Here is a 20,709-nt window from a genome sequence, read left to right on the forward strand (position 1 = left end):
CACCAATGATCAGCTTCCAGTCCACTTTTTCAATAGCAAACCTATTGCATTTCCAACTGCTATTCTGGCCATGCGAATTGTTACTATCAAAGATCAACAAGTCAAACAAATTTTGGTGCAATGGTCTCACAGTTACCCAGACGATGCCACCTGGGAGAACTTTCATGAAATGTGCTCATTATACTCTGAGTTACACCTTGAGGACAAGGTGAATTTTGATGATGGAGGGAGTGATACGGATATAACAATTGATAATAACCCAATCTTAATGGATCAACAATTAAAGGATTGGGCCATCAAAGGAATACTATGTCAAGATCAAGCCCATCCTCAAAATCAGATGGTCTCAAGTGCTGAAGCCTCAAAAGTGGGGGAAGAAGAGAATCCAAGAGAAATTGCAGAAGCTTCGAGAGTGCGCAAAGTGCCGGCATGGATGAAAGTTTACGTCACCTAGGAGAAGGACCACACTATTGAGCACCAACAAATTAACCGTCTGCGCAATCGCACTACCTATTAGGAATCTTTTATGTTGCTTAGTTATTATCTCAGAGAGTATAAATAATGAAGAAAACCATCTTGTTGGATTTTTATCGAGAATTATATGAATGCATTGTAGGAGTTTGGCACAGACTCGAAGTGTGCGAATTTCTTTCTTATTACTGGCCTTAAAATTTTACCTATTCGGCTCCATTCAATTCCTTTGGACCTTAATCTCAAAGCCCAAACAAGTTCTAGCACGTTAGGTTGCACTCCACCGTAACTTTATCAAGCCTTGTGGCCGCAACCCGCTCAGAACGAACAGCTGCATTCCAATTTTTCTTGCGCATATGTGCAATCTTTTGTTGAAGTTCTAGAGATCTTAATTTTTGAGAAGGATTTACGTAAATCGCGTTCTATAGCAGCTCGATTCTCATTGAAATCTCCATTCTTGTTTTACGGCCTTCTATTTGTCATGTCTTATCTAGAAGGTTCTCTCATTTCTTGGTTGATTAAATTTTTTTATTTTGTTTTCGGTTTCCCATTTTTAAAATTTAATATTAATAATTAATATTATGAATGAAGTTTCAACATCAGAAGACAACATTTATCTTGATATCTGTTTTGTATGATTCAAGTGACTGTGGAAAGAGATAGTGATTAGAATGCAATAAGTCTTTTTACCTTTTAATGTCTTGTTTTGTTGTGGTATTGTGAATTAGATTTGTTAATCATTTTGATTGCCTGGGTATCTTTGGATTCGTTTACATCTGTAGGTTGAAACCTTATTTTGTATGATGAATCATTATTGCCAAATGATGTTTGGGACATTGCGCAAGGGCTTTGAGTTCCTTACGGTAATTTTGCCTTGGGATAATGAAATAATGAGCATACATTTTATCCCTTCTGATGGCATTTGAATTTGTGGTATTGAGAATCATGTTTTGGTTCCCTGTAAATTGATTTTGTTTGTTGTGTTGTGAAGAGAACTTGTTCTGAATATCCGTGGAGGTGTATTGTCTAGCATTAGACATTGTCGGTAGTTTTTATGATCTTACCCTTGCTAGATGAATATTAGATGTGTAAGTTGCTTTCTCTAAACTTGTAATAGGTATTTCCATCTATGGCAAAGTGAACTATGATTTAATGTGCAAATTAGTTAAATTATCTTCTTAAATCAAATCAAATTAATTCAAAAATATTTACTATTTATATTTAGGTTATAAACCCCCTGAAATTGGATCAATAACATGTTCTAAAGGACATTTTATCCAGAAGTTAACAAATTGAATGTGCTCGTCATGAAAAAAACACAAATTTTGTATAACCAACTAGATGGATTTCTCTGTGCAATGCAGGTGTACGATCACGGTCGTAGGAAGAGTGAGATAGAAAACAAATAGAAAGGGAAGGCCTATCTTAAAATGGGCAGCAGGTCAATAATGAGGTGGCCACAGCAAGTCACAACATCTCTAGTTGAGCAGTTAATTCATTCTGAAAAGGACTTGGAGAAAGCGATTTCAATATTTGATGCTGCTACAGCGGAGTATTCTAATGGTTTTCATCATGACCAAAACACTTTTGGTAATGATCAAGCGATTACTCTCTGCCAACAAATTCATGAAAGGTGAGGATATGCTTGATCGAATGAGAAGAGAGAGGTGCAAGATCACTGAAAATATAGTACTCTCATTTTTTAGGGCCTATGCTAGGGTCCACAAGTCGCATGAAGTGGTGAGAGTTTTCAGGAAGATGGAGTATGCTTGTGAACCCACAGTGAAATCTTATGTTACGGTATTTTCAGTTCTTGTCGATGAAAGTCAGCTTAAAATGGCATTTAACTTTTATCGATACATGAAGCAGATGGGAATTCCAACCAGCGTTGCTTCTCTTAATGTTTTGATAAAAGCATTGTGCAAGAGCGGTGGATCTTTGGATTCTGCTTTTAAGATATTTCGAGAGATGCCCAAACGTGGGCATGCTCCGGATTCTTACACGTATGGAACTTTGATCTGTGGGCTGTGTAAAGCTGGAAGAAATCTTGAAGGCAGGGAGCTTTTGCTTGAGATGGAGGCTAATGGTTGTACACCCTCTGTTGTTACCTACAGTTTGTTGGTACATGGACTTTGCCAGACAAATAAATTGGATGAAGCACTGGAATTGCTCAAGGAGATGAAAAGCAACGGCATTGAGCCCAATGTATATACTTATAGTTCTCTTATTGATGGTCTTTGTAAAAATGGACATTCTTCTGAGGCCATGAAACTCTTGGAGAGAATGATTCGGAAAGTTAAAGTTCCAAATTTGATAATTTACAGTTCTTTAATTCATGGTTTCTGCAGCGAAGGTAAAGTTCAAGATGCGGTTCAGATTCTTGATAGAATAAAACTACAAGAATTGAAACCTGACGCAGGGCTGTACTCAAAAGTAATCAACAGCTTTTGTGATATTAACAAGTTCCAGGAAGCAGCAAACTTCCTTGATCAAATGGTCCTTTCAGGTATAACACCAAACCGTGTAACTTGGGGGCTTCATGTTAGGATACATAATCGAGTAGTTCAAGGTCTTTGCTCCGAGGGTAATCTTAATCAAGCTTTCCATCAGTACCTAAGCTTGCGTAGTAGGGGGATATCTGTTGTGGCAACAACCTTTGAATCATTGGTAGAATGTTCTTGTAATAAAGGATATTTCCACAAAGCTGCACGAATTATGGATGAAATGGTGGTTGATGGATGCATTTCAGATACGAAAACATGGAATAAAATATTATATGGTTTTTGGGACCAAAGAGAAGTTCGTGAAGCTACTGAACTGTTGCTGTCCAAACTGAGAGAAGAATTTCATTCTAAAATATGAGATGTCGGCAAATTCTTCAGTGAGTATAAACTATATTATGTTAATTCAGATATAATTGTTGGTGTTTGTGCCTGCTCGTTGAATTTTTCATACCAATGGGAGACCGAACAAATTAGTAAAAGTGGACCGATGATAAAGATACTTGGTGAATACGAGTGCACCACGGATGAGGAAGGACTTAGATTCACACATAGAGATATCCTAAAATTTCTATGTGACAATAGACTATATACCTAACAATAATTTCCCTGTATTCAGGGGTGATGCTGGCTGGTAAAAGTGCTAATGATGAAATTTGCTTTGTTAAGTAAGCAGTAAGGGGGCTTCTACACGAGATGTATCCAAATAACAAATCTGTGTTGTCAGTTGAAGTCGTTGTTTTCCATATTGAAACAGTGATATGACTATGTAGAAAGAAAAACTTTCCTTTTAGATCAACTGGTTTTCATCTAGGAAAATTTGAGGATGTTGTATTGGTTGCATTTTATATAATCTATCGCATTTTTTTTCTCTTTGAAATTTTTGATGGGGTGCGTCAAGCTCAATAATTGTTCTCTTAATAGATTTTCTATTTTTCTGTCCAGCGGGCCACGATGTTCGAGGTAAATTTTAAGCTGCAGTTGAAGTATCTCTAGAGACTAGCAGGAAGGTGGTGGCTGCTGCCCGGCATTGTGAGCATTCAAGGAGCAGCCCAGCACTGTGAGCATTCAAGGAACAGGACATCATCCGAAGATGTGGAATGTATTCCCTTTTTCCTTCCCATTTGCAGTTACGTCATGCAAAACTTGTATTTCTTTGGGTTTATACTCTTTCATTCGAAGCCTGAAAGCTCTCTCGGTGCATTACAATCCAGCCTGAGATATTTAGGTTTAATCATGTAGCTTTTGCTTTATATCCTTTCGTTAAAATTATAATGATAATCATCTTCTGTCTTCATCGTGAAGTTGTAATATGAAGATTTCACGTTTCCTTATATGCAGCAACTTGATTTAGAACGAGGTAAATGGCTGGCCGTCATCTTTCACTCAAGAGTCTATTGCCAAAGGTTCTCGAGACACCCTCTTCGCGGCTTTGACTTTCTCTCTCAGAAGTTTATGGCTCTTAACAGATTTAAGAAACCCTTGTGTACATGGGATAAATGGTATGCCACATCCTTTTCTTAACTATTCGTTCACTGATGATCATAAGTAAAAATTGTGTTCCCATATCTACAAACTATTTTGTATTTGAAATCATTTCAATTCAAACACACGACGATTTATTTTTGTTGAGATTGAATGTTGAAATTCGACCCAAAAAAAACAAAAACATTTTAGGCACATTTATAAAATGCGAATGTAAATAAATATACTGAAATTCTTATGAATTCGGATCGATTTGATTTGAAATATATTGAACCATGTTTGATTTGGTTTTAATACTTTAGATTGCAAAACTTGTACTAACATGGAAAGTGATTTAAAAAGATTTTGTTTTAGTACTTTGGATTGCAAAACTTGTACTAACATGGAAAGTGATTTGAAAAGTTTGAAACTTGATTATATTCCGTAGAAAGCTATTTTTCATTGTCACAAAGAGCCTTTAAAAATTGTGGTCATGAATATAAATCTGCAAATGGTGGCATAAGTGTCTGTTTTGGCTAACTCCTTGTGTATTTGATCATTTACTTTCCTAATTGTCATACCGGTGGCCAGAGAATGTTGCATGATTTAGAATGTTTGCAGGTTCTTTGCAAATCATATCCGTCAGAATTCGTATCTTATTTTCAATGTCCATCTTTGAGATTTGAAGACAAGCCAGACTCTTCTTACTTGAAGAGGTTTTTTCTGGACATGTTTATTTTAGAAGGTAAAAACTATTGACTACTTCAGCGACATGCTTTTATCAACTCTGTCTGTGCTTCATGGATTTTCTTCCCTGGTCTTGTGATTGTCTTTGCTAAGTACCTTCTTGCATTATTGTATTTAATCATGACTTGTGGACCACTGGTCCACTTTTTGTAATCTAAGTAATCTCATTTTATCTATAATATTATAGTTTCCTATCAAAAAAAAAAAATCATGACTAATTGCAAAATAACACAGGTACCAATTTGACTGTGTTTGATTGGACTATATTAAAGTATCCTCTGATAGGTGCCACTGGCAATGCAGTGGCCGAAACTTCGCCGAAACTTCTCGTGAAAACATCAGGTAGCCTCTTTCACCTCTAAATTAGAGTGGCAAACTTCTTCGAGTATGCGTTCATCCTATTTGTTAATTGATAATTGATTAGCTCGTTAGCTGAATACTATGCAAATGCATGTGACTTTCAGTCTTATGATTTATGTGAAGATGATCAAATTAACCATAAAAACATAGTTATGAACTGCAAAGAAAAATAATGAAAACCTCCAAAAGAGATTATCTGTGCGTCTTCTAATGACATGCCTGTCTTGCATAAGAAAATGTTAAGGGCCTGTGGTTAGTGTTTTGTTTTCTTGACATTTTCGAATTTAAAACATGATATTGAAAATTTCTATACGTGGAAGAACTTTTATCTGGATTGCACATTGAAACAGTGACACGGCAATGTAGAAATATAGCCACCTTCGGATCTACTGGTTTTAATCTTTAGTTCTGAAATGAAAACTTTGAATTTGTACTTGCTACATTTTATATTAAACAAAGCATTAAGTTCCCTTGAACAATTTTGATGGATGCATCAGATCAATCATATTTCTCATATGGATTTTTCTGTCCAGTGGGACGAGATATTCGAGACAAATTTTCAGGTGCAGTTGAAGTTCTCTCTAGGAGGAATGCTTCTGGTCCTGCTCAGCAAGGCGAGCATTCAAGACAATGGACATCATCAGAAAATGTACCTTCATCCAAGGATGTGGTAATATTCCTTTTTTTTTTCACATCCCATTAGGAATTAGGTCGCTCAAAATCGCATTTATTTTGCTACTTTCTTTCAACGGAAGCCTGAAAGCTCTCTCGCCCTCTAGCACAATGGCCATAAACTGCCCCTGGCTTTTGTTCTGCATGTCGTGCAATATACAATCTGACCTGATAATTTGGGTGCTAAGCGGCGCCTAGTCCCCGCCTCACCCGACTAGCGCCTAGGTCGTCTAGGTGGGGACTAGGCGTCGCTTGGCGGATTCCACGGTATAGCTTCTTTTGTGTGTTCAGAAATCAGAATTACATCATGAAGATGAAGATTGGCTTCGCATAAACCTTTTCTATTTGTCCTGGCTCTCGCCCCTTCGTTCGATGCCCTCTCAAATGAGGATGAAGATGCTTAGGCCAAGCCAACAAGTGGCTTTGCTTGTTGGGCTTTAGTTTAAGGCCTCTAAAAAAATATTGCTTTCATTTTTCTTATTGGGCTCTTAATTTATTATTGGGCTTTTAATTTAAAAGCCCAATAATAAAACCTAATACATCTTCCGGCACCCCCAGGATGCACAGCCCGATTAGGCACCGCCTAGGGCCGGCTGCTGCCGCCTAGATGGCCAGGATGCCTAGGGCGGCCAATTATCACTTTTCCGGTGCGGCCGGGGCCGCCTAGCGCCTAGGCCGCATTTTCGAGCACTGACGCTCTTTGGTAAAGCTATTGCAGCTTAGTTACATTTATGCGAGCTTAAGTTTCTGTTTAGTTTTTAAAATGATAAATCTTTATGGTTTTCCTCAAGACCTGTAATGTTGAGATTTGCTTGTATGCAGCAACCAACCTGATTCATAAAGAGGCCGCACATCCCAAAATGGCAGCTCCTCAAAGAGAGCAGCAGCTATTTCGAGTAGCCGGCCAAGATCCTCCGGTGAGGTTACTGATGGCCGTTCTAGCAGATTGGTCTCAAGCAGAATTCAACCTGGCCTCGAGCCCAATCACCAAAGGTTTTCGAGACGAGCCTCTTCGCAGCTTCGACTTTCTCTCTATCAGGAAGTAAACTGGGTATAGCCTCCACAGATTTAAAAAATGCTTTGTACATGAGAAATGTGGCTGCACCACCAGCATACCGAAACACAATTGTATCAGTCAAAGGAATCCATGAATTTTGTGTCCTGCAATGTTTCTATTTTTCGAGTTGACAGTAGTAGTTGTATTAATAATTGTTGTTTTATGTATCCACGCATCTTTTGTATGACTTTTCATGAACAAATGATCATACAAATGACACTAAAATTGTGTATTCGTATATCAATCTCTCAAGCCAAGGGAGATCGATAGTCGAAATTATTTTAACTCTGTTGATTTATTTATTTGTCTCCAGATTGAATGCCTGTAGAAAGGATTTTAATCATGCTTCCAAAATCTTGCCATTTAATTAATTAAAAATCTATCTCTTTGGTTTCAAATTAATTTGATAAATCTTTAAGATGTTCGTAAATGCATTCAAATCTTCTTTTTCTTTGAATCTGCCATTAATATTATTGATTATCATACATCGTTTGCTTTTTAGAATTTTTAAATTACTAAATTTGTATTTTAATTCGAGTCATAATATGAAAATTAACTTAAATTTCCGTGTCTTCAAAATTATTTGATGTATATGCGCAAGGAGCCTAATACATAGAATATACTTAACTATAAGCTAAAACAACTTCAGTATTAGTTGAAATGGTGATAATTTTAGTTGTATCACGTATTGTAGAGTACCTGCTCGTTGTCTATCATATTTATATGCAAGTACAATATTTTTTTTTATATATATATTTTCAATGTTTTTAATGATGAATTGATTATGAAACAATATAATAAAAGGTTCACTATAAATTTAATAATTTTAATAAAAAAAAAACGTGTAAATTTTTCATAATTATTTAACATCAAAAATGTTTTATATCAGTTTTAGTTATCAAGGCAACCTACTTATTTTACAGCTGGGCCTAAACAAGAACCTCTTCAACCCATATTTTACCTACTCGAAGCTCAAAGGAGGTCCACTAAGTTAGCTTTTAACTACACCGTTACTTTATCAGGCATGGTAGCAGCAAATGACTATGTACAATCCTTTGTTGAACTTCTGGAGATCTTAATTTTGACAAGGAGTTTACGAAAATCGCGTTCGATTGTCTTTGCTGATTTACTTTGCGGACTTGTATTAGTTATGTCTTCTCTGTAAGGTGAAAATTGTTAATTTGTTTTGGGTTCCCATTTTAAAATTTAATACGGATGAAGTTTCAACATCAGAAGACAACATATATTACAATACCTATTTTGTATGATTCAAGAGACTATGGAACGAGGCAGTGATTAGAATGCAACGAGTTTTTATTTTATTTTATTTTTTATAGTGTCTTGTTTTTGTTATGGTATTATGAATTAAATTTGTAGATGAGCTCTTCCTTGTTAATCATTTTGATTGTCGATATCTTTAGATTCATTAACATCTACTAGCTTGAAACCTTGTTTTGTATAATAAAGCATTATTGCCAAATGATGTTTGGGACATTGTGCAAGGGCTTTGAGTTCCCTACGATAATATTGCCTTGGGATAATGAAATAATCAACATATATTTTATCCCTTTTGATGGCATTGGAATCAAATGTTGAAGCAAAGATATTATTTTTCGACGTGATAGTGCATTTGAACTCATAGCCACCCTTTCGTGGTGGATTGAATCATGTATTGGTTCAATGTAAATTGATTTTGTTTTGTGTTCATGTGAAGAGAATGTGTTCTGTAAATCCATGGATGTGTATTGTACGTCTAGCATATAACATTTGCAGTAGCTCTATCAATTATTTGTACCATATAAGTGAGGGTAGATGGTACTTCAGAATGGTCACTAAAGTTGAGTGCATTTGATCTTAACTTGACAAATATCTGATCGTGATTGTCCCACATGGGGGAGGTATATACTGTGAGGAAATTTTCTTCATGAAGCATTCATTTGGTTTAACTTGATTTTTCTTGTCATTTCTTAGTTTTTCAAATCATGTTTGTGCATTTTTAGATAACATTATAATTGTGACCACAACACATCATTTACCAAGAGTTTCTACCCTGATCACTAGATGAATGTTAGAAGTTAAAACGTTGTGTGCAGGGGCGGATCCAGAAAATTTTTCAAGGGGCGGCCAAAAATACCAAATATCACAAATATATATATATATATATATATAATCATCATGTAATAGAAGTTAAAATATAATATTTAAATTAAATAATATATTTATATTTCAAACTTAACTTACAATTGACCTCGATGGTTTGACATTTTCTGAAAATAATAATAATAACATCATCCGACAAGCTACGAAATATATCCTTTTCAACATAAGTAATTAAACTATCATTCAAATACTCATCTCCCATTCGATTACGGAAACGATTCTTAATAATCTTCATAGCAGAAAATGCTCTCTGAACTGTAGCGGTTGCAACCGGTAAAATCAGAGCCAAAGTCACAAGCTTGTAAACTAATGGATATGCCACATCTCTTCTTGTTTGAACCATCTTTCTAGAAATGTCACCAAGCCCTTGTAATTCAGAAGCTTCAAAATTCATACGCATATCCATCACAAAATTCTCAAGTTGATCCGGAAGTGACAAAAGCTGGATTGGTGAAAAATCTTTTGGGTAGAATTGAGCCAATTTAACCAGTTTTTGTCTATCAAAAGCAGCAAATGAATCTGATGGATTTAGGCATGCTACAGAAAGCAATAATTCTGTATTTACCTCATTGAATCTGAAATTCAGCTCTTGCAATTGCATATCAATAATTGTGTTGAAAAATTCTACTTGATAATGATGTAAGTTTGTCACTTTTTTAGCTTTTCGTCGTGATCTTCTCTCACCAACATATAAATCATCCATATTCGGAGTGTCGACATGAAACTTCTCACAAAAATTAGAAACCTCGTCAAGTAATATACTCCATCCATCATCCCGCATTCCTTGAATTCTTTTCTTACATATACCAACTAATAACATGGCTTGCCCAATATCTTGGTCTTTTCGTTGTAGTGCTAGGGACAAATCATTTGTTATTCTTAATATTGATTTCATCAACTGTAAATTAAACACAAACTCAAATGATTGCATAAAAGTTGATTTCATCAACTGTAAATTAAACACAAACTCAAATGATTGCATATCTTTTACCAAACGCAATGCTTCGGCTCTTTGATCTGAATGTGACCCATCTTCCACAATCTCATCAAGCACATCAATTGCATAACCAAACATTTGAATCAAACTAAGCAGAGTACTATAATGTGATCCCCAACGTGTATCACTTGGCCGAATGAGTGTGCTCTCTTGATTCAAACCTCGACCCTTGATGATTTCTTCATTTTCCAAGGCTTGTATGATTCTAGCAGCTTGTTTCTCTCGAAAAGCATCATGGCGTTTACAGGAGCCTCCAACCACATTAACAATATTACAAAGCAGGTGAAAAAGTGAGGCGATATTAATATGATTTTTTGCCACAACTACAAGAGCAAGTTGGAGTTGATGAGCAAAACAATGAACATAATACGCACATTCATTTTCCTTTAAGATAAGAGCTTTTAGTCCATTAATTTCACCTTGCATATTACTTGCCCCATCATATCCTTGTCCACGTATCTTAGATACACTTAATCCATGTGCAGATAATAAATCTAGAAGGGCACATTTAAGTGCTTGAGCAGTTGTGCTAGTGACATGCTTAAAACCCAAAAGACGTTCAACCACACATCCTTTGCTATCTACAAATCTCAAAACAACAAGTTGCTCCTTTACTGACACATCACGAGACTCATCAAGTAAAATGGAGAAAAAATTATCACCAAGCTCTTTCAATATCACGTTGGTTGTTTCCAATGCACAAGCTCTAACAATATCTTTTTAAATGTTGTGACAAATCAACTTATCATTACCAGGAGCATTATCAAATGAAACTTTTCTCACTTCCTCGTTATGATGTGCAAGAAATTTTAGAAGCTCAAGAAAGTTACCTTGATTGATTGAATTTTGAGATTCATCATGCCCACGAAAAGGAAGTCCTTGTGCCAAAAGCCATCTAATGCAATCGATTACTGCATTTAACTGAATGCTATAATTTTGTCTGTTTTGTTCAGATGATCTAGCTAAACTAGTTTCAATATGTTGCTCTTGGTTTAGTAAATCCTGGCATTTACTCAAAGCTTTTTTGTGAGCACTGTTATGTCCTCACTCATGCTTACGAAGTTTATCTTTATTTTTTCAGTCTCTGAAACTTTCACTGACAAAAGTATCACCACCTCCTTGGTGACCCAACTCATTCTTGAAAAGATAACAATAAAGACAGAATGCTGCATCTTTTTCTATGCTATATTCCAACCATTTAAATTCATCAAACCAAGCACGATTAAATCTTCTCAAAGTTCTTTGGATTAATGTTTGTGGAAATTCATGCTCTCGGGGTTGGAAAGAACCATCTAAATAGTATTTTCTCCTAACTCTTTCACGAATATTTGAATCAAAATCAATAATCTTGAGTCTCTTTCCTGGATCTGATTGAAGCTCGGGTAAATCTACTTCCACACGATTTTTTTTGGGAAGAATCGAACTTTCTTTTGAGCATCCATCTTCTTCCCCCTTTCTTTTTAAATATCTTAGCATATCTATCAAAATAATTATAAACAAATTCGATTAATTTTTTACAGATAGTTTATATAATTATTCTTAAATATTAAAAATAAATCAAATTGCATATTCTACATTGATAAACTACAACAAAAAAACGTAATTTATAAGTGCATAACACTATAACAGAACTACAGTAATAAACCAAATATATAATTCCTAGCTACTTCAATAATCAAAATTATTTGTACCTATTTATGACCAAAAGGCTCAAGTGTCACTTAATTTTATTTATTCTTCCAATAAAATAAATTATTTATAACTCACTCGAGTCACTATCTCATTACACAAATATATATAATGATAATAATATCATAAACAATCACAATCGTCAATCGAATAACCATTAAATATTAGAAGCTTATAAATTAAATATAAAATAGGTCAATCGACAACCATCATAAATCAAAAAAGAAAAATTAAGAAAAGAGACAAATCTGAAAGAAAAGAAAAGGATAATAATCAATGCCCAGTGGAGTACGTACCTTCTGGCTAGAGAGGAGAATCGGAAGATTGGAATATGAACGAGCAAAATAATTATAAACAATTATAAAAATAAGAAAAAAAAAACCTATTTGTTTTTAAGCTTAAAACATTATAACTTGGGCCAAAAGTTTTTTATAAAAAAATATGGACATAATGTGTGGTCGGCCCATTTGCATAGATAAGTAATGATTCCTCTCAACTTTCATGGTGAATTATTTCTAATTTATATTTATAAAATAAATTTTTTAATTATAAGGATATTTTGGTAGTTTTACATCACAAATTTAAGGGGGTAGCTGCCCCCCTTGGCTCTGAGTGGATCCGCCCCTGGGATTGTGTGTCTGAGTTGCTATCTCTAAACTTATAATATCCCAGGTATTTTTATCTATGGCAGAGTGAACTACTCCCCCGTCTCATATATATTGTATTTCTTTGGATTTTCACACATATTAAAAAAAATGTATTGGGAAAGCAAATTTTATATAAAGTTCCTATTTTATCCCTATTCAATGTATTAAAAAAATAAATGCAAAATTTTTAAGGTGTAGTTAATAGGGGTATATTAATAAAGAACTGTAAAAAAATATTACTAAATATGATATTTGACTATATATTTGAAACAAATAAAAAAGAAAACGTGGACAATATAATTGAGATTCTAAAAGAACGTTTTATCCTGAAGTTAACAACTTAAATGTGCTCATCAAGACGAAAACCACAAATATCGTATAAGCAACTAGATAGATTTCTATATGCGATATATATAGTTGAGCAATCTGGGTCCTAGGAAGACCGAGGAAGAAAACAAATAAAAAGAGAAGCTATATAGAGATAGGATGCAGGTCAATAATGAGGTGGCCACAACAATTCACAACATCTCTAGTTGGCAATTAATTCGTTTTGAGAAGGAGTTGGAGAAGAAAATTCAGTATTAATTTGATGCTGCTACAACAATGTATATATTATAATGGTTTCTATCACGACCAAAACACTTTTGGTTTAATGATCAAGCGATTGCTCTCTTCCAACAAATTCATGACAGCTAGCTGAGGATATGCTTGATAGGATGAGAAGAGAGAAGTGCAAGATCAATGAAAATATAGTACTCTCTTTTTTTGAGGACCTATTCTGGGGTCCACAAGCAACATGAAGTAGTGAGAGTTTTGAGGAAGATCGATGAAGGAGTATGCATGTGAACCCACGGTGAGATCTTATGAAACGACCATTTCAGTTCTGTCAATGAATTTAACTTTTATCGTTACATGAGGTAGATGGGAATACCAACTAGTGTTGCATCTGTGAGCATATCGATTCTAATCATCTAATCAGAAAAAAAAAAAAATTATAAAAAGAACATGCCAGGACCATGCATTATTCTGTTGAGGACACGGACCCGTGCCACTTTCGGGTCAAGGTCCGTGCATCCAAAATACACTAAAAGCCCAATTCTTTGTTTTCTGCACGAACCCCGTGCACCCTGCATGCCCGGGTCCGTGCCCAACATTTCTTAAATTGTGAACTTACTTTCAACCTTTATCTGCATCGCTATGTTTTAGTCTTCTAATTTTTTTTAACATAATATTTTGGTTATTATACTTTCACGAAAAAATAAATAAATTGAATCATTAACTTAGTCATCTGGTTCGAGACAAGTAAAATCATATAATAAATAATCGAGATTATATTTCACATATATATGAAAGATATTCTCCTATATTATTCAATCAATTCGTTTCAATTCGTTTATTTTTTAAATTTATTAATCTAAGTAAAATTTTTGGTATTCCAGATTTTAGGAATAATGATTATAAAGCTAATGGTGATGACAATGTAATCTAACTATGATAGTTTACTATACAAAAATATTACAAGATTTGAAAAATAAAATTATAAAAAAAAAATTTACCATTGTTGCATATTATATTATATGATTTTCGAGAAGAAGGAAAAAAAATGAGATTTACTACATATTAATATTTTAGATTTAAAAATAAGATTATGACAAATTTATGAAATAATTATGTTTATCATTAATTAAATAAATAATTTTATGACTAAATTAATTTTTTTTAATAAATTTGTTAATACTTTAACATGAGAGTTTATGTTAGAAAAATCTATTTTTGTATTGTATTTTTGTTAGGACATTAATTATTTTATATGCTAAATTATTATTCAATTAATGTATATTAAATTTGATCTTCAAAGCTAATGAAACAAAGTTATTCCATATGCTAGAAAATATACACAAGAAAATTTTGATTGTATTATGCATGAGCAAGATACTTGAGAATCAAATCAAGTCATATGGACAACATATTTTATCAGACGTAAAAAATATATATATATGCTTTAAATATACTGTATACATAGAAGATCAAATTTTATCTCCAATTAAAACTTTTAAATTGTGAAAAATTATTATTTTTCACTAACTTGCTTAAATTTAGGCTTTGACCACTAAGTTTTCAAAGTTTTTTTTTTTACGAGAAATTTTATTTTCAACTATTTAGACCTTATTGTTGTGGTGACATTGAAAAATGCTTATTTTGCATCGAAAATGCTGACATGGGCATGATAATGATGATGTGACATCAAAAATTGTTGACTTGTCAGATGTCACGTCATCAATTGGACTAAAAATAGTCAAAATTAAAAGTTAGTGTATCAAAACTAAAATTTGACAAATCAATTGACTAAAAATCAAAATGTGAAGTGTTAATGGACTAAAAAAAATTATTTTCTCTCAAATAAATGACTGTTTTAACTTACAAATTAATAGAAGTAAAATTATTATTTAAAAGATATTGCTTTTGCTGAAGTGCAATAACTATTCATACTGAGTAGAACAATCGAAACATGATGTTTGAGATACATCATAGTTTAAAATATTGGATTAGTATTGTTACCAATGACTATATTTTTTGAAAAAGCAATAAGTATTCGATCATACAATATATATCAAAGTGAAGGTTATGACTTCGATTCACATTGATTGCGAGCATAGTTATTGGGAAGGAGATTATTGGGTACAATATTTATCTCTTTGCTATGTAGAACAATCAAAATGTAGTGTTTGAACTGTTACACAGATTTAAATATTTGAATTGCACAATTATATATCAACTATAGTTTTTAGTAAAATGATAAACGCCCAGTCCAACGGATTATAACAAAAATCAATGTATTTTTTTTCGTTTCTCGACAAATAACATATGTTATTGTTTTAAAGTCATTAGTTAAAAAAATAAATTAAAGCTAAGGTATAAAACATAAAAGCATCGATTAGATACTACAAATTGATCACAAAAAAAAAAAAATTAAATACATAATATTCTCATTTCAACAACTAATAAGAGATCAAATCATTATATATAAAGTTTAAAATTGATATAAAAATATATAACACTTAAATTAAAAAAACTAAACAAAATATAATATGATAACTTCTAGAGCAACTAATAAAATTATTATCACGTCGCACGAGCATATACACTTTCTAATATCAATAAAGATCACACAAAAGACGAACTAAATTTTTTATTCGCAATTAGAAATTTACACGATTGTGTCACCAAATTTTGACTTGGTATACGACTAGGTTCAGCTACTCACATTCCCAAATGAACAAGAAAATAGATTACCATTCGCCATGGCTGCAACAACGATGATGCAGAAGCTCCCCACTTTCCATCAACTCTCGAAACCAAAAGCCCATTTCGAATTTGTGAAGAAATCCACAAATCAGTCTCAATCCAACGAGAATTTCGTCCGGCGCTGCAGCGATAATGGGAATTCTCTGCAGCCTAATTGTGTCCAAGAAATTAATTGTATTCACGGGAAAGCTCGAAGATTGGTCCAAGAATTTGACCCCAAGATTCCCATAGAAGAAGCTTGGACCCCGCCAAGTTCTTGGTACACTGATCCTGATTTCTACGCTCTCGAGCTGGATCAAGTCTTCCACAAGGGATGGCACCCTGTTGGTATTCTTTCTGTCAACGATTTATGTTTTGAAATAAGCATTTTGCACTATGAACTATTTATCGATTTATTACAGTTGAAAAACGTATTTTAAAATAATTTTATTAAAAAATATAAAAATAAATTAAGAAAAGTTTTTTATATATTGATTTATGTTATCTCTTGATCCTTATATTATAGCTCGAGAAAGTAAAAATAGATTTTTGTTCACTTATTCTATATATATGTACAGGCATGCGTGTGTAGTTTCATGGGAATGTGTTTATGTACTGTTATGATTTGTTTACATATAGGAGGACTATCTAATTCTTGCATTTTCTGGCTAGGATACACTGACCAGATTAGAGATCCACGCGATTTTTTCACTGGCAGGTAATGCTAGCTGGAGTCATTGTGTTTCAATGTGATCGCCACCATCTCTTTACTCCCTCTGTTCTAGAATTCATGTTCTAAGAACTCAGAATTGTATATCTGCCATTTTACCCTCAACAACAAGCATGTCATATGATTGCAAGAAAACAAGTTGTGTGAGTAAGCTTGTCTTCGATTGTAGCTAACTAGTTACTTTCGCAGCTTGGGAAGTATTGAATATGTGGTCTGTCGGGATGAAAAGGGCATTTTAAATGCGTTTCACAATGTATGCCGCCATCACGCCTCTCTTCTTGCCTCAGGGACGGGGAAGAAGTCCTGTTTTGTCTGCCCATATCATGTGAGTTTTACATAGCTTAATGGTGATTCCTGCCTAATGATATAAGCTGTTCTACCAAATTCTTCCATATTAATCTTCTCGTTATGTTATGAAGGTCGTGATATTCCTTGCATCATGATTCTTGGGATCCTTTTCTATTTTCCTTAGCTCCTAAATAATAGATACGTGAGATAGATTCATTCTCATAAAAACCTGTCCACCGATTCCAATTCTTCAAAATTGATGTTTCATGCCATAATTCTTCATTTGTTGCTTTCAGTTATACACTCAATAATATAACAACCAATATGATCTTTTCATGTTGTCTTTTTCTTTGCCCTTCCAGGGTTGGACATATGGGTTGAATGGAGGGCTCATAAAGGCAACTAGAATAACCGGGATCAAGAATTTCAAAGTGAATGTATGCCACAGAATCAATTTTCTTCCATTAATTTATTACATTTTATTAATCATAAAATATTGGTTTTTGTCCTGACCTTGTGTTAGATGTAAGGTAGGAAATGGGACTTGTTCCTCTCAAAGTTGCTGTTTGGGGACCATTTGTACTAATCAATTTCAATGAAGAAGTAAGGCATGAGGGGGAAGTCGATAGTGAAGCCGTGGGCGATGAATGGCTCGGTAGTACAGCTGAAATACTAAGTAACAATGGGGTCAACAATTCATTGGATTACATTTGTAGACGAACATATACTATTGAATGTAATTGGAAGGTTGGTTTACAACACATTTTTCAGTTTACAACCTTAGTTAATCTTGTATATCGTACATTATTTGAAGAAAGAAATGTAGAGCATTTTGAGTTACCAGCACAACAGAGCATTATCATTGATGAGTCCAAATTCAAACAAATGTATGTTTGTACGGCAGGTGTTCTGTGACAACTATTTGGATGGTGGTTATCACGTGCCATATGCACATAAAGGACTTGCATCTGGTCTCCAGCTCGATTCCTATTCGACCAAAGTATTCTCTCTTATTAACCTCTTGTATTATTTCCATTTTTCCTTGTTTTCCTCTCAATATGTGCTTGTGATACCGTGAAGATCTTGATATTCCTTTGCATTATGATTCTTGGAATCTTACGTGATTCTGCTCCCTCTTATTGCCAAGATGTTTGAAAAAGTCAGCATACAAAGTTGTGAAGGAGGTGCAACCGACAATGAAGAATTTGTTCGACTTGGGTCGAAAGCTTTATATGCGTTTGTTTATCCAAACTTCATGATCAATAGGTAGTATTTTAACTAATCAAGTTTTGGGTTGTAATATGCTTTTTGGTTTGACCTGTTTGCCATGCCTTTTACAGGTATGGTCCGTGGATGGACACAAATCTCGTGCTACCACTGGGACGTCAGAGATGCAAAGTGGTTTTCGATTATTTTCTAGATCCTTCTCTGAAGGTATATTTATTATTGATATGCTTATCGAGGTTGAAACGATTAGCATGGTTTTATAGCTTGATTTTTCTATGTATTTTTCTACCTCTTAGGGTGATGGTGCTTTCATTGAAAAGAGTTTGGAAGATAGCGAAAAAGTACAGGTGTGCTAGTTCTTAGCATTTTCAAAAAGTATACACTGAAGTTGAAAAGATTTTATTTGATTTATGACTGAAATAATCTTCTTTGTTCGATCGCCTTGCTGACCCTTCATGCCATCGTGCAGTTAGAGGATATTACGCTGAGCGAAGCTGTTCAGAGAGGACTCGAGTCTCCGGCATATAATGTTGGCCGATATAGTCCAAGTGTGGAGATGGCTATGCATCATTTCCATTGTTTATTGCACGAAAATCTCAGGAAATAATGTTCCTGTTTTCCAAGTTTTTTGAGGAATAAACATGGATCAAATGAAAAATTTGCAAGGAAATTTGAAACCATATTCTTTTTGCAAACTCAATGTGTTTGCATTTCTACCAACAAATCAATCCAATGGTTAAACATGCAAGAATTGTAAGTTTTTCTGGTTCTAAGAATGTCATGATAATGTCACGGCAAAGGAAGGAATGCTCCTAGCTAACTTATTTCTTTAAGGTTGCGCTTGGATTGAAGTATTTCAAATTCATGAATTTCGATTATAATTTTAGTGTTAACAATGAAACATGGAGGAATCTTAAATTCATAACTTAATAATTTACACATTACTTAGATGGATTAAAAATGATTCTAAACCACTATTTTATTGGATGACTTAAAATACATCCTAATTATCATGAATTACCATATAAACATAAAAGAAGTAAATTTGATGTTTGTGGTGCTACTTCTCTAAACAGCAAAAATAAATTTGAAATTCATGGATTTGAAATATTTCTATCCAAGCGAAGCCTAAGATTTATATTTAATTTCCAGCATGGAATAAAAGATCATCCCCTAGAACAAAATCAATTCTTGTATTTGAAGTCAGAACATGATTGAAATGAAAATCATCTTGAATTTGCTCTAAAATATTTAGGCAATGTTTTGGAGGGCTTTTAAGAAGCATTTTTAGTTTCTCCTTCACAAATATTTGTTATTTTGTAAAGAAAAACTGAAAGTGTTTCGTAGAAGCTTTTCCAAACACTTTTTTTGTATCTAAAAGAAGACGGTGAAGTTCTCTCCAGACGAACCTCATATCCATAATAAACCGTCCCTTAACACAATTCTTTAAGCTATGTTTCTATTATTGGTAGCATGTTTCTTGATTTTCTGCTCACTTTTCTGTCTAAAGCTTGGTAACCTTGGAACTCTACGGCAATGGTTGGTGGTGTTCTCAAAGTTTCCCTTGATTCGTGGGTGTTTGATTACAGAAGGTCAACGGACTAAAAACACTTTTGTTTTTAAAAAAAGGTGTTTTCTTAAATAACTTCCACCAAATTACTATAATCAATTTTAGCCTCCAATTAATTGTTTATGTCAACTTACAAGCATATCCTTTATACATTTTTTTTCTCTATTCACCATCAGTTTCTTTATTTCAAACTCTTAGTTTCATTTCCTCAATTAATTTATGAAAGAATTTTTGGAACACGTCGATCATATTTCTTCAAACAAGTAAGAATTTCACTTTTTTTCAACTTAATTTTTTTTACAGAAACGATGATTAATTTATGTTTAGATTATTATAAATACATTCATACATGGCAAACCTTTTTTGTTCCTGTGTCACGTGGTTGAATGCATTGTCTCCAACTCCAAAATAATTGCTTTCATTTTGATTTTCTTAAATTTTTATATTTGACTTAATTATTTTCATGATTCCTCCCATAATTTAGAAGTTTTTTAATGATTAATTTTTTTAAAGTGGAAATATGTGGACGTTTGTGCGATTTATTGGATTTGTATGACTATATATGAGTGATTTTTTTATTCCTTTTTGTGTATTCGAGATTATAGCATTTATGTGTTTTAGAATAAAATAATTCATACAGATAACGATACAATTTATGTATTAGAGTATAATATTTTCACAAAATTTTATTAAATATATATGTTTACTGATATAAACAAGTATTATTAAAAAATTGACGTAATATAAATTAAACAAAACCAAACCAAGGTTAAATGGGTTTGTGAAACTCAAAGAAAAGGGTACTATAGGATTTTTAAATTGTATAAGACATAATGCAAAATAT

At 33.5% G+C, this 20,709-nt stretch overlaps 2 protein-coding genes and 1 pseudogene across 2 annotated transcripts; 2 read left to right on the top strand and 1 right to left on the bottom strand.

Moving 5' to 3' along the window:
* Positions 1-398: 398 nt before the first annotated feature.
* On the top strand, positions 399-7,557 carry LOC140891711 (pentatricopeptide repeat-containing protein At5g46100-like; annotated as a pseudogene).
* LOC140889187 (uncharacterized) lies at positions 6,233-11,905 on the bottom strand. Its single transcript, XM_073296894.1, has 5 exons — positions 11,531-11,905; positions 11,260-11,431; positions 9,514-11,145; positions 7,184-7,314; positions 6,233-6,355 (listed from the first exon to the last, which is right to left on the bottom strand). Exons 1-5 carry the CDS (start codon positions 11,903-11,905, stop codon positions 6,233-6,235), a joined length of 2,433 nt encoding a protein of 810 aa, XP_073152995.1.
* Positions 11,906-15,979: 4,074 nt separating this feature from the next.
* Positions 15,980-19,097, top strand: LOC140891633 (choline monooxygenase, chloroplastic). The gene is made up of 10 exons (XM_073300223.1): positions 15,980-16,398; positions 16,723-16,768; positions 16,970-17,105; positions 17,431-17,505; positions 17,603-17,815; positions 17,973-18,068; positions 18,216-18,334; positions 18,409-18,502; positions 18,592-18,642; positions 18,765-19,097. Exons 1-10 carry the CDS (start codon positions 16,068-16,070, stop codon positions 18,900-18,902), a joined length of 1,299 nt encoding a protein of 432 aa, XP_073156324.1. The 5' UTR covers positions 15,980-16,067; the 3' UTR covers positions 18,903-19,097.
* Positions 19,098-20,709: the final 1,612 nt, after the last annotated feature.

Source organism: Henckelia pumila, chromosome 3, assembly GCF_033568475.1.
Source record: "Henckelia pumila isolate YLH828 chromosome 3, ASM3356847v2, whole genome shotgun sequence".
NCBI lineage: Eukaryota > Viridiplantae > Streptophyta > Magnoliopsida > Lamiales > Gesneriaceae > Henckelia > Henckelia pumila.

Bases quoted from the DNA above. Each gene is read 5' to 3' on its own strand.
- LOC140889187 (XM_073296894.1), bottom strand. From the start codon at position 11,905: ATGCTAAGATATTTAAAAAGAAAGGGGGAAGAAGATGGATGCTCAAAA. The intron at 11,432-11,530 runs GTCAGTGAAAGT...AGTAAATGCCAG, and splicing joins AAGGAGGTGGTGATACTTTT to GATTTACTAAACCAAGAGCA. The intron at 11,146-11,259 runs GTAACTTTCTTG...ACATTTAAAAAG, and splicing joins TCAAAATTCAATCAATCAAG to ATATTGTTAGAGCTTGTGCA.
- LOC140891633 (XM_073300223.1), top strand. From the start codon at position 16,068: ATGGCTGCAACAACGATGATGCAGAAGCTCCCCACTTTCCATCAACTC. The intron at 16,399-16,722 runs GTATTCTTTCTG...TTTTCTGGCTAG, and splicing joins CAAGGGATGGCACCCTGTTG to GATACACTGACCAGATTAGA. The intron at 16,769-16,969 runs GTAATGCTAGCT...TTACTTTCGCAG, and splicing joins CGCGATTTTTTCACTGGCAG to CTTGGGAAGTATTGAATATG.